Source organism: Heteronotia binoei, chromosome 21, assembly GCF_032191835.1.
Source record: "Heteronotia binoei isolate CCM8104 ecotype False Entrance Well chromosome 21, APGP_CSIRO_Hbin_v1, whole genome shotgun sequence".
Taxonomy (NCBI): domain Eukaryota; kingdom Metazoa; phylum Chordata; class Lepidosauria; order Squamata; family Gekkonidae; genus Heteronotia; species Heteronotia binoei.
The window spans coordinates 103,382,077-103,398,009 of NC_083243.1; the positions used below are offsets into that span (position 1 = coordinate 103,382,077).

The 15,933-nt window shown below is 53.1% G+C and overlaps 1 protein-coding gene across 1 annotated transcript; it reads left to right on the forward strand.

The window, feature by feature from the left end:
* Nucleotides 1–8,821: 8,821 nt before the first annotated feature.
* LOC132588862 (uncharacterized) lies at nt 8,822–14,452 on the forward strand. Its single transcript, XM_060261325.1, has 2 exons — nt 8,822–10,709; nt 11,091–14,452. The coding sequence occupies exons 1-2, from the start codon at nt 8,822–8,824 to the stop codon at nt 14,450–14,452; spliced, it is 5,250 nt and encodes a 1,749-aa protein (XP_060117308.1).
* Nucleotides 14,453–15,933: the final 1,481 nt, after the last annotated feature.

The window sequence follows — 15,933 nt, forward strand, 5'->3', positions numbered from 1 at the left end:
ATAACTTCGATCCTTCCAGTCTTATCTTTCAAATGCTCTCAGAATCTAGTTACTCTAATTGGCTAGACTCCATCGAGAAAAAGATTAGCACTGTTGGTTTATATTTAGAGTCATTATCCATGCTCTCACAAACGGAGGCATTTCGTATGATTAAAGCCAGAATTCTGGATATTGAATTACAAAATCTCCACAGTGCCGCTAATAAAACTTGTTCTCCCGTGAGTCTAGGGTTTTCGTTTGATGTTGGCCATATGGCTTCTTATCTCTATTCTTTGCAAAGTCCTCAACAGCGTAGGGCCTTTTCATTGGCAAGATTTGATGTTATGCCATCAGCAGTTCTATATGGTAGATATCATAACATACCCTACCCGGCCAGACTATGTCCATGTAAGTCTGGATCTATTGAAACCATTTCACATATTCTCCTGTATTGTCCTTTTTATCTAAGTATTCGTGGTCGATTTTTGGATCCTATTCTTTTAAATAAGATGGGTCTGGCTGATCCAGATAAGGTTCAGTTTCTTTTGAAGGATGTTACTCCTGACATAACTGTAAACACTGCCTTATTTCTGTACTGGGCCAAATTGATTTGTCAAGACAAGGAACAGTCTTGTTGTCGCATTTAACTGTGATCTTATGTAAATGTACTTTAATCCTGATGTCCAGTATTTTAACCTATTTTCTGTTTTTCAACCCATTGTTCTTTTAACCTGTTTTTACATGCCATTAAAGGTTGATTGATTGATTGATACTAATACCTGAGACATGCTTTGTGAGAAATAACGTATTCATTTGTAAACAACACAAAGTAAAGGCTCTAACTAAACCCATAACAGCAGGAGACTTCGAGGTGAGTTTATTAATCACGTGCACCACAGCCATGTTGTCACACCAGAAGTGCACTGTCTGATTGGTCAGGGCCCGACCCCATATAAACAGAGCCTCCATGATGGGAAAGAACTCCAGGAATGTCAAGTACTGACACAAGTCTGACTCTTTCCACTCCTGCGGCCAATGCTTTGCACACCAGTGACCCCTGAAATAAACCCCAAAGCCTGTGGTACTGGCAGCATCAGACGTAATCTAAAGCTCTGCTTCCAGTCTCATATTTTTCTGCCAAAATGAGACACTGTTAAAAGCTTGCAAAAAAAGTTTCCCTGCGCATGCTGTCTGTCACCTGGATGTGATGATGTGGCAGTCGTAGAGCTGCCATGGCATCACAAAAAAAAACATAAGAACACCCTACCCAATGTCACCACCTTGTAAGGAAAGTTCAAGTGACCTACTAACTGCTTCAGCTCTAACAAGGAAACTTTACATTTCCCTTAACTGCCCTCACCATACTGAGTAGGTTATTCCGCTTGTCGCTGGGCAGCTGGGATGCCTGCTGCATGGCATCAAGCTCGATACCAAGAAAGGCCAGGGTAGTAGTGGGACCCTCTGTTTTTTCCTTTGCCAATGGAACCCCTAGATCCCTGGCCAACTTCTAAAAAGTTGCCAGCAACCAGGTGCATTGTCCAGACCCCACGAAAATGTAATCATCCAAATAGTGTACTGCATTGCACAACCCTGCTTTGACCTGTAGGGCCCACTCCAGGAATGTGCTAAAATGTTCAAAAGCGGCACAAGAAATGGAGCATCCCATGGGAAGCACCCTGTCCATGTAAAAACTGCCTTCAAATGTGAAGCCCAACAAATCAAAATCTTTGGGATGAACCAGGAAGAGACGAAATGCTGACTTTATGTCGCATTTTGACATCTCCGCGCTTACGCCACAATGATGGACAATGCGCACTGCCAAGTCAAAGGAAGTATATTTTACTGAGGCCAACTCCTTGGGTATGTCATCATTCACTGATCACCCCATAGGGTAGGAGAGGTGATGAATTAAGCAGAACTTGCCCACTGCCCTCTTGGGCATGACCCCCAAAGGGGACACCTGTAGGTTAGGCACCAGGAGGTCTCTGGAAGGACCCAACAACCAGCCCTTGGAACATTCCTTCTCAATTTTTGTACACAAAATGTGCTCCAAACCTTTAACTGAAGGCAAATTTGAAAATGATGTCCATGGGCCTTGATATGGAATTCTGAACCCATTGGTGAAGCCTTCTTATTACTGCCCATCCTCCTGGTTAGGGTAGTCCTGTAAAAGGTCCCTAAGGAATGTCAGACATATGGGGCTGGGCCCCTTTTTCAGTCTGCTGTCCGGGGCCACCCCCAGCTGCCTGCTTGCCCACCCCTTTGGGCTTGGTCATATTGCAGACTGTGAAGGCATGGGGCTCCTTCACAGCGGGCACTTGTGCTTGTACTTGCATGCTTTTCTGGCACAAACCCCCTGGGAGGTAAACTCCCAACAAAGCAGCCATGGCTGAACTGACTGTCCCGTAGGGGTGCGGGTGCCTGGTGAGGTCAAAGATTTGTGAGCAATGTGTCAACTGTCTGATCGGTCACCTAGGTTTGGTTTTGCAGGAGCCATGAGTTGCAGCCATAGTTGCTGGTTAATTTGGTCCCAGGGCAGGCTAGGATTAACCACAGCCCGCATTCTGAACTCCTCATCATACTGAAGCCACACCCCTCCGCTGAAATCAGTATAAGTCCAATAGATGATGTTGCAATACTGAAAGAGGTGGGCGGCCCACCACAGCTGCGCCCTTGCAATAACCTCTGCTTAAATGAGGAATCCTGGCAGCCAATTAGACCAGGTCCTGTCCACTTTCCTCCTCTTTAACTTTTCTTTGTCCTTTTAATCTAGTTCCGTCTTTAGATTTCTTTTCCAGCTCCCTATACAAGATACTGAAAACATCCATGTATTCTCCTTTGAGGATCTTGTCCCTGGTTACCACCATAAGGTGGTCGTCCAAGGGCATAGCCAGGTCCCCAAAGGGGAAGGCATGAAATGGAACTGAATTATAAGCAACTGGGGGATATGCTGTAAATCCCCCAGCTCCCCACTGTCCCATTGACCAAGCTGGGGACAAAGAAGATGCCTGCTGCCAATCTCAAGGCCACCCGCTGTGTGTTGGCTGTGGTATTGCTGAGGCCCTACCTAAACCACATGGTGACATCAGCAACTGCCAAGGAGACCAACCTACCAGTGTGCTCTGGGTTAAGTTGGAGACCTGGCTGGGTAAAGTGGAGCTGGTTGAAGGCTGACCCATAACAGGTGCTGCCTACCTGTTACATGTCATATTTACAGTCGATGGCATTGAAGGTGCCTGGGTGCTCACCCCCATGACTGGTCCCCAAGGCCCCCAAGGCCATATCAGCCTCTTTGTCGGCTGCTTACCCATGGATGGGCCCTGGCCCTTTTTGGAGCCATAGCAATGCACACTAGCAGGACTCTAATCTCTTGTCTCACCGGGCACTGCCCTTTAGCCCCCCCCCCACTATAAAGGCCTGACCCCCAAGGCCCCCCAGGGGAATCCTAAGGAGGGAAAGAACTGCCCCATTGAGCCAGTCCAAGCACTGGCACTTCGCAGGTATGCCTGGGGCCTGCAGGAGAAAATGTGTGGTCCACTCTCCCCACCAATGCCGCGCCAATCATTCCTGCTCCAGTCTACTACCCCCTTTATAACTGTTCTGGCGCTGCCTGTGTCTGCAGTCTCCTGTCCCCCCACAATCACCGGGGAGCCGCACGCCATCTGGTCGCCGACGGGGCTGCCTCACGCCCACACCCAAGTGCCTTGCTCACCACCAAAGCCACCGCCGCTACACACACCGCCACTCCGATCGTCCTCCTGATGCTATCTCCCTGAGGCCTGCACTGCTCCGCTGCAGAGAAGGAAGCTACCCTTTTTCCCAGCCTGAGAGTGGCATCTAACTGCACCACAGGGGGCGGGACTGGATCATTTAAGCCTGTGCCCATCCCCTGAGATCCTGGATGTCCGGGAAGAGTCCACTGTCTCCTCTCCATCCGGGGAGGTAAAAGACAGCTCCCAGCCTTATTAGCTGGTTGGCAATGTGGCTGGGAGGAGGCCGAATTCTCCACAGTATATATCATCAGTTCATCTTGAAAATGTTTAGTCACTGATTACTAACCTACCTCTGAGGGTTGATGTGAAGCCAGAACTGAAGAGCAAAGTATACTATCCTGAGCTCCTGAAAAAAAGGGCAGAATAAAGTGTACCAAATACATAAAGAAACTGAAGAATGAAGGAAAACTTCAGAAAGTTTCCAGGAACAGCTTTTAATTGGAGGTGACAGAGATAGGGTTCCCTGCTTAACAAAAGTGGGAGGTTATGCTGGGTGCTGTTGTGTCTTTTACCAGCAGTCTGAGATGCAGCATTCAAAAGGTAAAGGTTTACATAGAGTGAGGATAAAATTACTGCCTGTTGCTCTTTTTTTCACAGCAAGATCCTGTTGAAGGCACAGCAATAGCAGCAGGTTGGATAATTGTGAATCCTAATCAGAAATGACTTCCTCAAAAACAGGCAGGGTCCCAGCAGGAGCCACCTATCTTAAGAGATGATGCATAACTTAAGCACTATTTCTTCAGTTCAGGAATTCTTAATTTAAAAGCAGCATTGACAAAGGAAAATTTTCCCTGTGCGACTTTGTATTGGGGTAAGGGTATAGTTTAAGCTGTGCGGCAACCCATACAAAACAGCCATTGTGTTTTTATTTTGTACACTAGAGAGCCATAACCCTTGTGGTTAGTGTGTTGGTGTGCTTACTAAGCACATGCAAATATTCAGCAAAAGTTACAACACATTTTAAATGAGATCTTGAGCACATGCAAAGTCACACGCGGAAGCTCTTTCCCCTCACCAGCCCTACATTTAAATCCATTCTAAAAGTGAAGCCAAAGTACAATTTAAGCCAAACCTATGAAATCAAAAACAGCAATACAATGGTTATTCCTGCTGTTGTGTATGTAGTACAGTAATGTGGGTTGTTAGTTCCTGCCTGGCTTATTGGAGCCTTTAGGACTAGCATGGGGACACTGAAACAATGGGAAGCAGGATCCAAATCTCTGCTTTCCCAGACCAGTAATTGGCCCCCTGCTGGTTTGAATGATCCAATATGAAACGTGGGAACTTTGAGTGTATATAGTTGGCCCCATTGGCCCAGTTCTCCCGTCTTAGTTTAACCATAACTATGCTGTATCACTATTAAAGAGCTTTGATCACTATGCAATGAGTCTCCTGATGCATCAAACCCAGTATTTAACACTGGCGACAAGGATAGGATCCTGCTGAGCGAGCCCTGGCCATTGGCTTTGCACTGTGTCTCGCTTCTACTCACTCCAGCACACACTGTGCATCACAATGCCACCACTTCAGCCATGGCTACATTTCAGGAATGCTTCCAGAGTTTGATACAGCGCACCCTGAGCTGTGGGAGACTTGGACCAAGCACCTGAAATACTACATCTTGTTCCATGGCATTGGGGAGGAAGATGGCAGTAGTAAGAAGGAGGCCTTTCTGTTGAGTTCCTGTGGCATTGCCACATTGAGGCTAGGTGAAAGCCTGGTCACCTCTGCCACAATGGAAGTCTAGTCCTTTGACAAGATCATTGCAGCACTGACTGGCCACTTCCCCCTGCAACCTTCCTGGCTGACCCAGCGGCACCAGTTCTTCGACTGGCACCAGCTGCCCCAAGAATTTGTTGCTGACTACCTGTGAGAACTCGAGGTCAAGTACGAGTTCCAGCGTGTGGAGGAGGCCCTTCTCAACCATTTCTCCTATGGCCTCTGGGAAGAAGAAGAAGATATTGGATTTATATCCCACCCTCCACTCCGAAGAGTCTCAGAGCGGCTCACAATCTCCTTTACCTTCCTCCCCCACAACAGACACCCTGTGAGGTGGGTGGGGCTGGAGAGGGCTCTCACAGCAGCTGCCCTTTCAAGGACAACCTCTGCCAGAGCTATGGCTGACCCAAGGCCATTCCAGCAGGTGCAAGTGGAGGAGTGGGGAATTGAAGAGGGACTAGGCTGGGAAAGGGATGGAACTAGATGGGAAAAGAATATGTAAGGATAAGCAGCTCAATAGAGGTGTGCTTAATGAGGCATGCCTAGACATGCTTGGCTGATAGAGTGCATTGCAGGCCTACCATAGCTTACTATATAACCTTACTATGCTATATTGTAACAGAGGCTTCAGCTTGGGGGTCAGCGGGCGGTAAAGGAAGCTGGACACAGCAAAAAGCCTAAGTGTGCAAAAACAGTACTAATGCAAATGGCTTAAGAGACCGAAGGTTAACAAAAGCGGAACAGCTGCGGTTGAGTAAAAGGGGGTTTTCGCTTGGAGTTGCACGCCAAAAGGGAACTAAGTAAAAGGCAAGCAGCTTCGAAACTCTTTGGTATGATATGTAGTAATATTGTGTGTAAGCTGCTTTTAATGCAAATGTGTAATGCTATATAAAGTCTGTGCGCCCGAATGTTCTTTGCTCAGACGCCCATCTTTGGTCTGAGACCGCACGTGTGTATCAAATAAATCCTAGCTGTTTTTCCTGATTTTGCCTCAAGCCTCCTTTGTTACGGACACCTGCCTTGATAGATAGAGCGGGCTCTTCCTGCTACATAAAACTTGGTGCCATGACTCGGATGTGCTGGGGCTTTGGGGCCCCGGCTGCTTAGCCCGGTGGGGCCCGGCTGCTGGCGGGAGGCCCAGACCACGGTTGGAGCTCCCGGCCTTCTTTCTGGCTGACCGTTTTTCTGCCCGTCCCGTCTTCAGTCGACCCTGCCGTGGACTAACCGGACCTGAACAGGCAACAGGAACCAGCTCTAATTTGGAAGACTCCGGATTGTAAGTATAGAACCTTGTGCACAAAGCTTTAGGAGCCCTAGGGTGGGCATTTTGGTGGAAGCCCCTCCATATGAGATGGCGTGGCGTGGGCCCCGTCTCGGAGGGAAGGCACGACTGATCACCGCGCAGCAGCACCCGCAGAACCCTGCAGATTGGGAAGAGAGGGGCCCTCATAGAACCCTGATAAACAGGGAAGGAAGGGAGTGCCGCCTCCAGCACGGAGGAAAGGGGCCCTGAGGGAGTGCCGCTTCCAGCTGCAGCCTTCTAACTGTGTCTGCTTGGGAGGGACACGTTTGGTGTGCCCTCATTGGAGCTCCATTGCGCTCCCACGGCGATACAAAGCTGTGTTTGGAAAACAATTAGCACCGCTGCAGTGACGGGGGTGCTATACCAAAAAAAAAAAAAAAAAAAGAAGGGAAATAAGCAATACAGAAGTAACCTTTTACAGTAAAAGTCTGTCTGGCGTGCTTGTAGAGTGCATGATGTGTCTGAGACGATACTTGGTATCGAAGCGACAGTGGATCTGCCAGTACCTTGTTCCTTGCCCACGCGAGTGCGGTAAGCGGGGACCACAGAGAAGCGAGTGAATAGGGTCCCCTATATGTCACCCCTCCCTGGTCGTGTGTTTTAGTTGTCTGTCAAGTGGTGTCTAGGGGAATTTTTCTTGACTTGCCCTCATATGTGCTCAGGGGCAAGCTACTCTGATTACTGGTTTTTGGAGGATCCGGGCTGGTGGGGTCCGGGTGACACCTTTCGGTTTGTGCTTGGCCCTTGGCTGAACCACCTTGGCTTCTGCTGGCAGAAAACGCTTTGCCGGAGTCATACCGTTCAGTTGTGGAGGGGGACACGTGGTGACATCACAGCCTGGCTGATAAGGCGCCGATCCGCGACCCCTAGGTCAAAAGGAAGACACGGGGGACCTTGGGCTAGGTGGTATTTCCTGAGGGAGCGGTCGGGTGCCCCCATTTGTGTCTGGCAGGTAAAACGCCAGACTGCCGCCCTAGTTGCCGTGGGCGACACAGAGCTCTGGCCTCGGCAGATTGCTCAGGCTGAGACGCAGCCCCCCGATCTGGCTGTCTTCCACGCACTGTGCTGTGATCGGTGCGTGGAGGGCGCTTACCACCCCATCAGCCTCCCCAGTAGCCTACCCTCTCCCCTGGAATCCCATGCTCCAGTGGATCCCCAGGCGGATCCTCATCCACTGAGTGACCCCCCCGGACACACCGGCAGACCCCTACTCCCGGTGTATTGACCGGTGTGAGGGAACTGCCGCGCCCTTCACCGACCTACCCCTGGCCTCGAACGAGGCCGCGGCACTTGAGTGGTGGGCCAGCGCTCTGGACCAATCTTTCGACGCCTTTAGCTGGGGGTGGGACCCCTTTGACACGCGGGCCACCATTGACCTGTGTCTTGGTAGGGGAGACGCATGAACGGTCCCCTAGACTTTCGGTCAGAGGACCGGCTGTACTGGAGCCCTGGTCAGAGGTTTCACAAACTGGTCGCCCCTTGGGTCTATACACCGAATGCATTGACCCTCTGCTGGTACGATTCACTGTGCCACAACCATAATATACGTCTGTGGACGGGAGAGGAAAAGGGAGTGTTGGCCTGGTTGGTGCAGGGACAGACTAGGGGCCCACAGGGGAGTTGGGGGCCAAATTGGGCGCGTTGGTATTTTCTGAGAAAAACCGGGAGGGACCCCTTGCTTGTTTGGAGAATTAACAAAAAGAGCGCTGTTCCCGTTCGACCCACCGCCGAGGGCTCTGCAGAAACCCTTAGCATTGTAGAGGGGTGGGTCCATCAGCCGACTCCCAGCAAATTTTCTTTGGAGGCTTTCCATCTTCTGCATTGCACTCGGTGTCCAAGAAGGGACGCGCCCTCCCCCCTTCCACTGCAGGTGGAACCAGACCCCCCCTCGTCGTCCGGGAGGGATTTGCCCTTCTTGGGCTCCCCGTTGTCGCCGCTCTCGCCACTCTCCCCTCTGCCCCCCCCCGCTCGCACTTGAGTGGCGGGACGCCCCATTGCCTCTGGGGCGGTACCGGTGGGACCCACCACCTGAGAAGGATTAGTCGAAATGGGTGCTGCCCAGTCCACCACCCCTCTGGAGTGTATGCTGAACCACTTCCAGGAGGGGTATACTGGTGACTATGGGAGGCATAGATTGACTCCTTCCAAGTTGAAGTTGTTTTGTGAATCTGAATGGCCGGCCTTTGGTGTCGGGTGGCCACCGGAGGGCACATTTTCTGCTGGGGTGGCCCGCGCGGTCTACCAGGTGGTCATGGCCTCGCCACGGGACTACCCGGACCAGTTCCCATATATTGACTCATGGTTGGCCGTGCTGCTAAAAAAAACCCCTTGGTTGAAGCAGTGTGCTAAAGAAATGAGGTCTGGTCGGTTGTGTCCATTGCAGCATGAGCCTCAAAATGCCGTGTCGGGGATGCAGCCACAGGGGGCTGGAGGGGCGCCACCGGGTCGGCCGAAGCCCATAGCAAAGCCCCTGTACCCTGTTTTGGATCCGGGCCCAGATCCATTGGAGCTGGATTGGCCGCCCCCTTACGTGCCGGTGCCGCCCCCGGCCGTGCCTCCCCCGGGACCCGCTGTGGGGCCGGCGGCGGCCTCGCCGGTGGTGACGCCCCGGCCGGTCCCGCAGCCCCCTCAGGCCCAGGGGGCCAGACAGCACCCCATGGTCACGAGATCTCAGAAGGAGGCCCCGACCCGGCCCTCCCCGATAGAGTTGGGCTGGAGGGCCGAGTGGAGCCCCACCATCACGCGGCTCCAGGAGCAAAGGGCACGAGCAAGGGCTGCCTCGTTTTCGGCGGCCCGGGGCCCGCTCGACCTTGATCCAGACCCACAGGGCTCCGGCAGTGCACCGCGGGTGAAGACCCCGGCGTCGGAGGACGAGGAAGGAGCCCCACCGGGTTCTGACCCGGTTCTGTCCACCCCCGGTCCCTCCTCGCAGTTTGCAGTAGCGCGCGTGATGCCGCTGCGGCAGGTCCAGACGCCACAATTTTTGGGCCAAAATGGGAGGATCGAGGGGGGTCAGAGCCGGTATATTTATACTCCCTTCTCCTCCGCCGACCTTCTTAACTGGAAGACCCATGTCGCCTCCTATACTGAAAAACCAGAAGCCCTCACCAATTTGCTTACTAGCATTATGGGAACCCACAGCCCAACCTATCTGGATTGCCAACAGCTCCTCCTGACCCTCTTTACAACAGAGGAGCATCAGCGTATTTTAAGGGCGGCCAAGAAGAAGGTCGAGGAGGCTACCCCCGCTGATCAAGCCGACCGTGCCCGGTGGCTAGCAGAGCACTTCCCAGAGACTGACCCCGCCTGGGACCCGAATAATACAGATCATATGAACCTCCTGAAGTCCTATAGGGGTTATTTGCTGGCAGGCCTGCAGGAGGCAGGGAAAAAGGCCACCAACATGACAAAAATTGGGGAGGTTCTCCAGAAGCCCGATGAGGCCCCGGGAGCCTTCCTTGAGCGCTTGTATGAGGCCTACCGCTTGTACTCGCCTTTTGACCCTGAACATCCCGATAATCTACGCATGGTAAATTGTGCCTTTGTAAGTCAAGCAGCTAGTGACATTAAGCGAAAATTGCAGAAGCAAGAAGGCTTTGCCGGCATGAACATTACTCAGCTGTTGGAAATAGCTCAGAAGGTGTTTGTTAATCGGGAGCAGGAAACCAAAAAGGCTGAAGACCGCAAGCTTAAAGTGAAAGCGGCCTTGCTGGCTTCCGCCATAGGGGCCCATGGTGGAAATCGAGGCCCTCGGGAAGGGAGGCAGACTCGGGCAAGACACCCGGCGGGACCAGGAAATGCCCGAAAACCCCTGGCCCCGGACGAATGCGCCTTTTGCCACGATTTTGGCCATTGGGCCGATTCCTGCCCGCAGAAGGGACAAATCACCCCCTTTCCGGGACGAAGAGGGGAAGGCGGCCGCGGTAGACCACTGGGTAGGGGGCGAGGTTCGGGCCCCCGGCGGGGCAGAGACACTCGCCCTGAGGATATGGACTTCATAGGCCTTGCGGCCATGAGTCCCCAAGAACAGTGGGATGACTAGGACAGACCGGGTTCCCCGCTGCCTGGCCCCCGGGAGCCCATGGTCAAGGCATCAGTAGGGGGCCGCAAAGTGTCATTTATGGTTGATACAGGGGCTGAATATTCTGTTGTGAATACTCCGGTGGCGCCTACCACCAAACAGTCAATTCCGATTGCCGGGGCCACCGGTCAGGTGGCCCGAAGATCGTTTTTGCAGGACCGCCTTTGTGATTTAGGGACCCACCTAGTCCGCCACAAGTTCCTCTATGTTCCTGAGTGCCCCCTGCCCCTGCTAGGCCGGGATGTCTTGTCTAAGCTAAGGGCGGCTATCTACTTTGAGGAGGACGGCCAAGCCACTGTAGAGTTTCGGGCGCGCTCGTCTGGCATTCTGGTGCTCACTTGCCCCATGGAGGAGGAATGGAGGCTTTTCCAGTCATCCCCAGAGAAGGGTTTGTCTGACCAATGGGCTTCCGTCGTCCCAGGGGTATGGGCAGAGGATAATCCACCAGGTCTGGCCCGTCACCATGCCCCCATCGTTATTGAACTTTTGCCCGGCATCCAACCAGTCCGTTTACAGCAGTACCCCATTCCCTGGAAAGCTATTGAGGGGATCCAGAAACATTTGGATAGACTCTTGAAGTACGGCATTCTTAAGGAGTGCCAAAGCCCATGGAATACCCCACTGCTGCCGGTTCAGAAGCCTGGCACTGGCGAGTTCAGGCCTTGTCAGGATCTCCGGGCGGTGAATCAAAAGACCGTGACTTTACACCCGGTGGTGCCAAATCCGTATGTGTTGTTGGGGCTGGTGCCTCAGCAGGCCAACTGCTTCTCGGTGCTGGATTTGAAGGACGCGTTCTTCTGCCTGCGAATAGCCCCCCTAAGCCAGCCCATTTTTGCATTTCAGTGGCAGGAGCAGGATACAGGCAGAAAGCTCCAATACACCTGGACCCGGCTTCCCCAGGGTTTCAAAAACAGCCCCACCCTCTTCTCAAACGCATTGGCCCAGGATTTGCAGGGGTTCGAGGCGACTCCAGGGACATGCGTCCTAATCCAGTATGCCGATGATTTGTTGGTTGCCGCCCAAGGACGAGACCGCTGTTACCAGGCGACCCTGGAGCTGCTGGAGCTGTTGTGGAAGGCGAGCTACAAGGTGTCCCGAAAGAAGGCCCAGCTATGCCAAGACCAAGTTAAGTATCTGGGGTTCCATGTGTCCCAGGGTACTCGGTCACTGGGCCAGGAGAGGAAAGAGGCCATCTGTGCCCTGGCCGAACCTACCTCGAGGCGACGTGTCCGGGAGTTCCTGGGAGCAGCAGGGTTCTGCCGAGTATGGATCCCGAATTTTGCCCTAATAGCAAAGCCCCTCTATGAAGCCACCAAAGGGGGGGAACGGGAACCGTTTCTGTGGGAAGCTGAACAGAAAGCTGCCTTTTACGAACTGAAGAAATTACTGATAGGAGCCCCTGCCCTGGGGTTGCCTGACGTGGAGAAGCCCTTCACCCTGTTTGTCCATGAGCGGAACGGCGTGGCGATCGGGGTCTTGACCCAGGCTTTGGGATCATGGCAGCGACCGGTCGCCTACCTCTCAAAACAACTCGACTTGGTGGCCAAGGGTTGGCCTGCTTGTCTTTGGGCCGTTGCGGCTACTGCAGAACTCATTAAGGAAGCCGATAAACTAACCTTGGGACAGGAACTGGAGGTGAAGGTGCCCCACGCGGTGCTTACTCTGATGGACTATAAAGGAAATTACTGGTTCACGAATAGCCGCATGACCAAATACCAGGCGATGATGTGTGAAAACCCCAGAATTCGTTTAACCACGACGGGGGCCCTAAATCCCGCCTCCCTGCTCCCGGTCAGCGACCAACCCTGCGATCACGATTGCATCCAGACCATGGATGAGGTGTATTCCAGCCGCCCCGACTTGACAGACACCCCCTTGCAGACTCCGGATGTTGAGTACTACACGGATGGGAGCAGCTACATGCAAGATGGAAGGCGGTATGCTGGCTACGCGGTTGTTACCTGTCAGAAAACCATTGAGGCCGAACCACTGCCAGTAGGGACATCAGCTCAGAAGGCTGAATTGATCAGCCTAACACGGGCCCTGGAGTTGGCAGAAGGAGTGACTGTGAACATCTACACGGATTCCAAGTATGCCTTTCTGACTTTGCACGCTCATGGGACACTGTACAAAGAAAAAGGACTCATAAACTCGGCGGGAAAGGCTATTAAGTATGGGGCGGAGGTTTTGAGATTGCTGGAGGCTGTGTGGGCACCAAAGAGGGTCTCCGTGATGCACTGCCGAGCTCATCAAAAACCTCTTAGTCCAGTGAACGTGGGGAACCGCAGGGCTGATGAGGCGGCCAAACAGGCCGCCACACGGGGAGCTGGAGAAAGGGCGGAGCGGCCTACTTGCCCTGTATTTCAGGTTCCGCTGGCAGAATGGTCCCCCCGGTACAGTGCGGCAGAGGAAGCCTGGGCTGAAGCCCAGGGCGCCTCCCAAGCACGGGTGCGGGGTTGGATCCAGTTGCCCGACCGACAGCTGTTCGTGCCCGAGGCACTGGCTTGGCCCCTGGTGATCCAGGCTCATGAGGGAACACATTTTGGGAAAACATCACTAGCTGAATTGCTGGATAGGCAGATGTATATTTCAAAGCTGCATAGCCTGTGTGAGAAGGCAGCTCTTAGGTGTGTTCCTTGCGCCCGCAACAATCCCCGACAGGGCCCAAGTCGCCCCCCGGGAATACAGCACACTGGAACAACCCCTTGTGAGTCCCTTATTACTGACTTTACTGAAATGCCTCGGTCGGGATGTTGGAAGTATTTGCTTGTGTTTGTATGTACCTTTTCTAATTGGATAGAAGCATTTCCCACTAGAACAGAGAAAGCGTCCGAAGTGGTGAAACACTTGCTTAAAAACATTTTGCCTTTCTGGGGTCTCCCTGTGACAATATCTTCTGATAATGGCCCAGCCTTCATCCATAGGGTGGTGCAGAGGGTTTCCCAGGAGTTACACATTGACTGGAAGCTGCATGCCGCTTATCGGCCCCAATCCTCGGGTAAATGTGAACGGGCGAATAGATCAATAAAAGCCCAGCTATCTAAGTTATGCCAGGAGACTAGCTTGAAATGGCCCGATGCCTTGCCCATTGTCTTGTTCCGACTGCGGTGCCTACCCAAGAAAGGCCTCAAACTCAGCCCCTATGAGATTGTTTTCGGGAGGCCACCCCCCATCACCAGAGGGATAAGAGGGGATCCGGCCCAGATTGGGAACCTCGTTTGGTTCCAGGAGATACAATCCCTGGGACAGGCAATGAATGAAGTGTCTAAATATGTGTTGCAGACTCTACCGTTGCAGGTTCACAACCCTGTCCATCCGTTTCAGCCTGGAGACGAGGTGTGGGTCAAGATTTGGAGGACCCAACTGCTCCAGCCAAAGTGGAGAGGCCCGTTTACCGTTTTGCTCTCCACCCCAACTGCAGTTAAGGTCCAAGGACTGGCCCGGTGGATTCACTGGACCCACCTGAAGCAAGCAGCCCCCGAGTGGCGTGTGCAATCCGTTCCAGGGACTGGACTGAAACTAAAAATCCGCAGGAGCCATCAACTGCCTCCTCTGGACCCTTGCCTACCGGGACGGCAGGGTTCACAGGCAACTTAAGACGACCCCCCTAGCTGCCGTCACACAGGAGCTGACGCGCTCTACGCTCAGGGAGAAGCTAGCATCGGAGCGACCAGCTGATCAAGATTCCAAAGAACATTGTCTAAAGAGTGCATGCATTGAAATTCTCGTCGTTGGGACTGAGGGAGGGGCATGATTGAGGGACGCGCTGCATTTTATATCGGTGTCTCCCTCACAGCCATCAGTGGTGCAGGTTTGTTGCTAACAACGCTTCTCTTCCTCCTCGTCTGTAGGTGTTTGCTGGGAAAGAGAGCCCAGCCCCTCAGGAGCAGTCCGTTACTGGCATAGATGGTGTCACAATACTCCTTCCTATTGCCCATAGCTGGGGGGGCCTGTTTGAGTCTCCTTGTATTGTCTTATTTCTGCTGTACACTGTGGTGTTGGGAGCGTGCCCGTAGACGGGGAGAGAGGGAGCGGGCTCTCCAGTTGGCGGGGGCCCGGGAAGAGGGGGAAGACGCCGCATATTACCTGCACCGTTTTGAAAGGACCCAAGGTAATGGAAAGGATGCCACCTATTACAGGCATCATTGTGTTAGGTTTGTGGGTGATTGCCCAGATGGGTTTGAGGGTGCAGGGACCCCCGCCACCCATATGCTGGAGCCCGCCACTGGACCGGGCCTCTTCGGAGCTCCTGCCCCACCCTTGCGGGAGACGCCCCAAGATCCCGGAACCCGGGGTGATGGCGGCGAGCCTGCGGCCCCTGCCCAGTCCCCAGAGCCCAGGAAAGGGGGAGATGCCAACCCCGGGCATGACCAGCGTCCATAAGGGTAGGAAAGCACTACGCGCTGCCATACGGCGAGGAAGTCCATCTGAAGTTCCATTCCCAAATACTTTGGCCCAAAACGGAGCAGTGGCGCCGCCGACCATGAGGGTGGTGCGGGCAAATCGGTTCCTGAAAACCCCTGCTCCACCATATGACCCTTCCCAGCCAACCCAGTGGTCCCGGCTGTCATATGACCGTATCCCGGTACACCCCTTTCAAGAACCTATTAGGTACGTGTCACAGATAACAAATATCTCCCAATGTTGGCTTTGTGCCCATACCCACGCAGGAGGAGGGGCCCTGGCCTGGGAACCCCTGCATGGTCCTGACTGGATATTAAATTCTTCTAGTTCTGCCTTTATAGGGCTCCAAACCATGGGTCGAAAGATGTTCACGACTGCAAGTGGCAAAGAGTCCTTCTGGAATCCTCGTGAGAGTTTCCGAGTAAGGGGGCCCACCGGAGACGTGGTGTTTGACCTGCATTTAATTGCAGCTAAGCACCAGAAGCAATTTTCCTGGTGTGTTAAGGGTACTGGAGAAGGTCCAAGTGTGGGGTCCTTGCGAGAAACGGAGTGCGAGCACGTTCTCTATCTAGACTCAAAGAAAGTGGGGTGGCAGACAAATGTCTCTGGGACCTTTGCCTACTTGAGGGATGACAGTTATGCCCTACAGGTGGGCACATTGGGTGTGCTGAGAC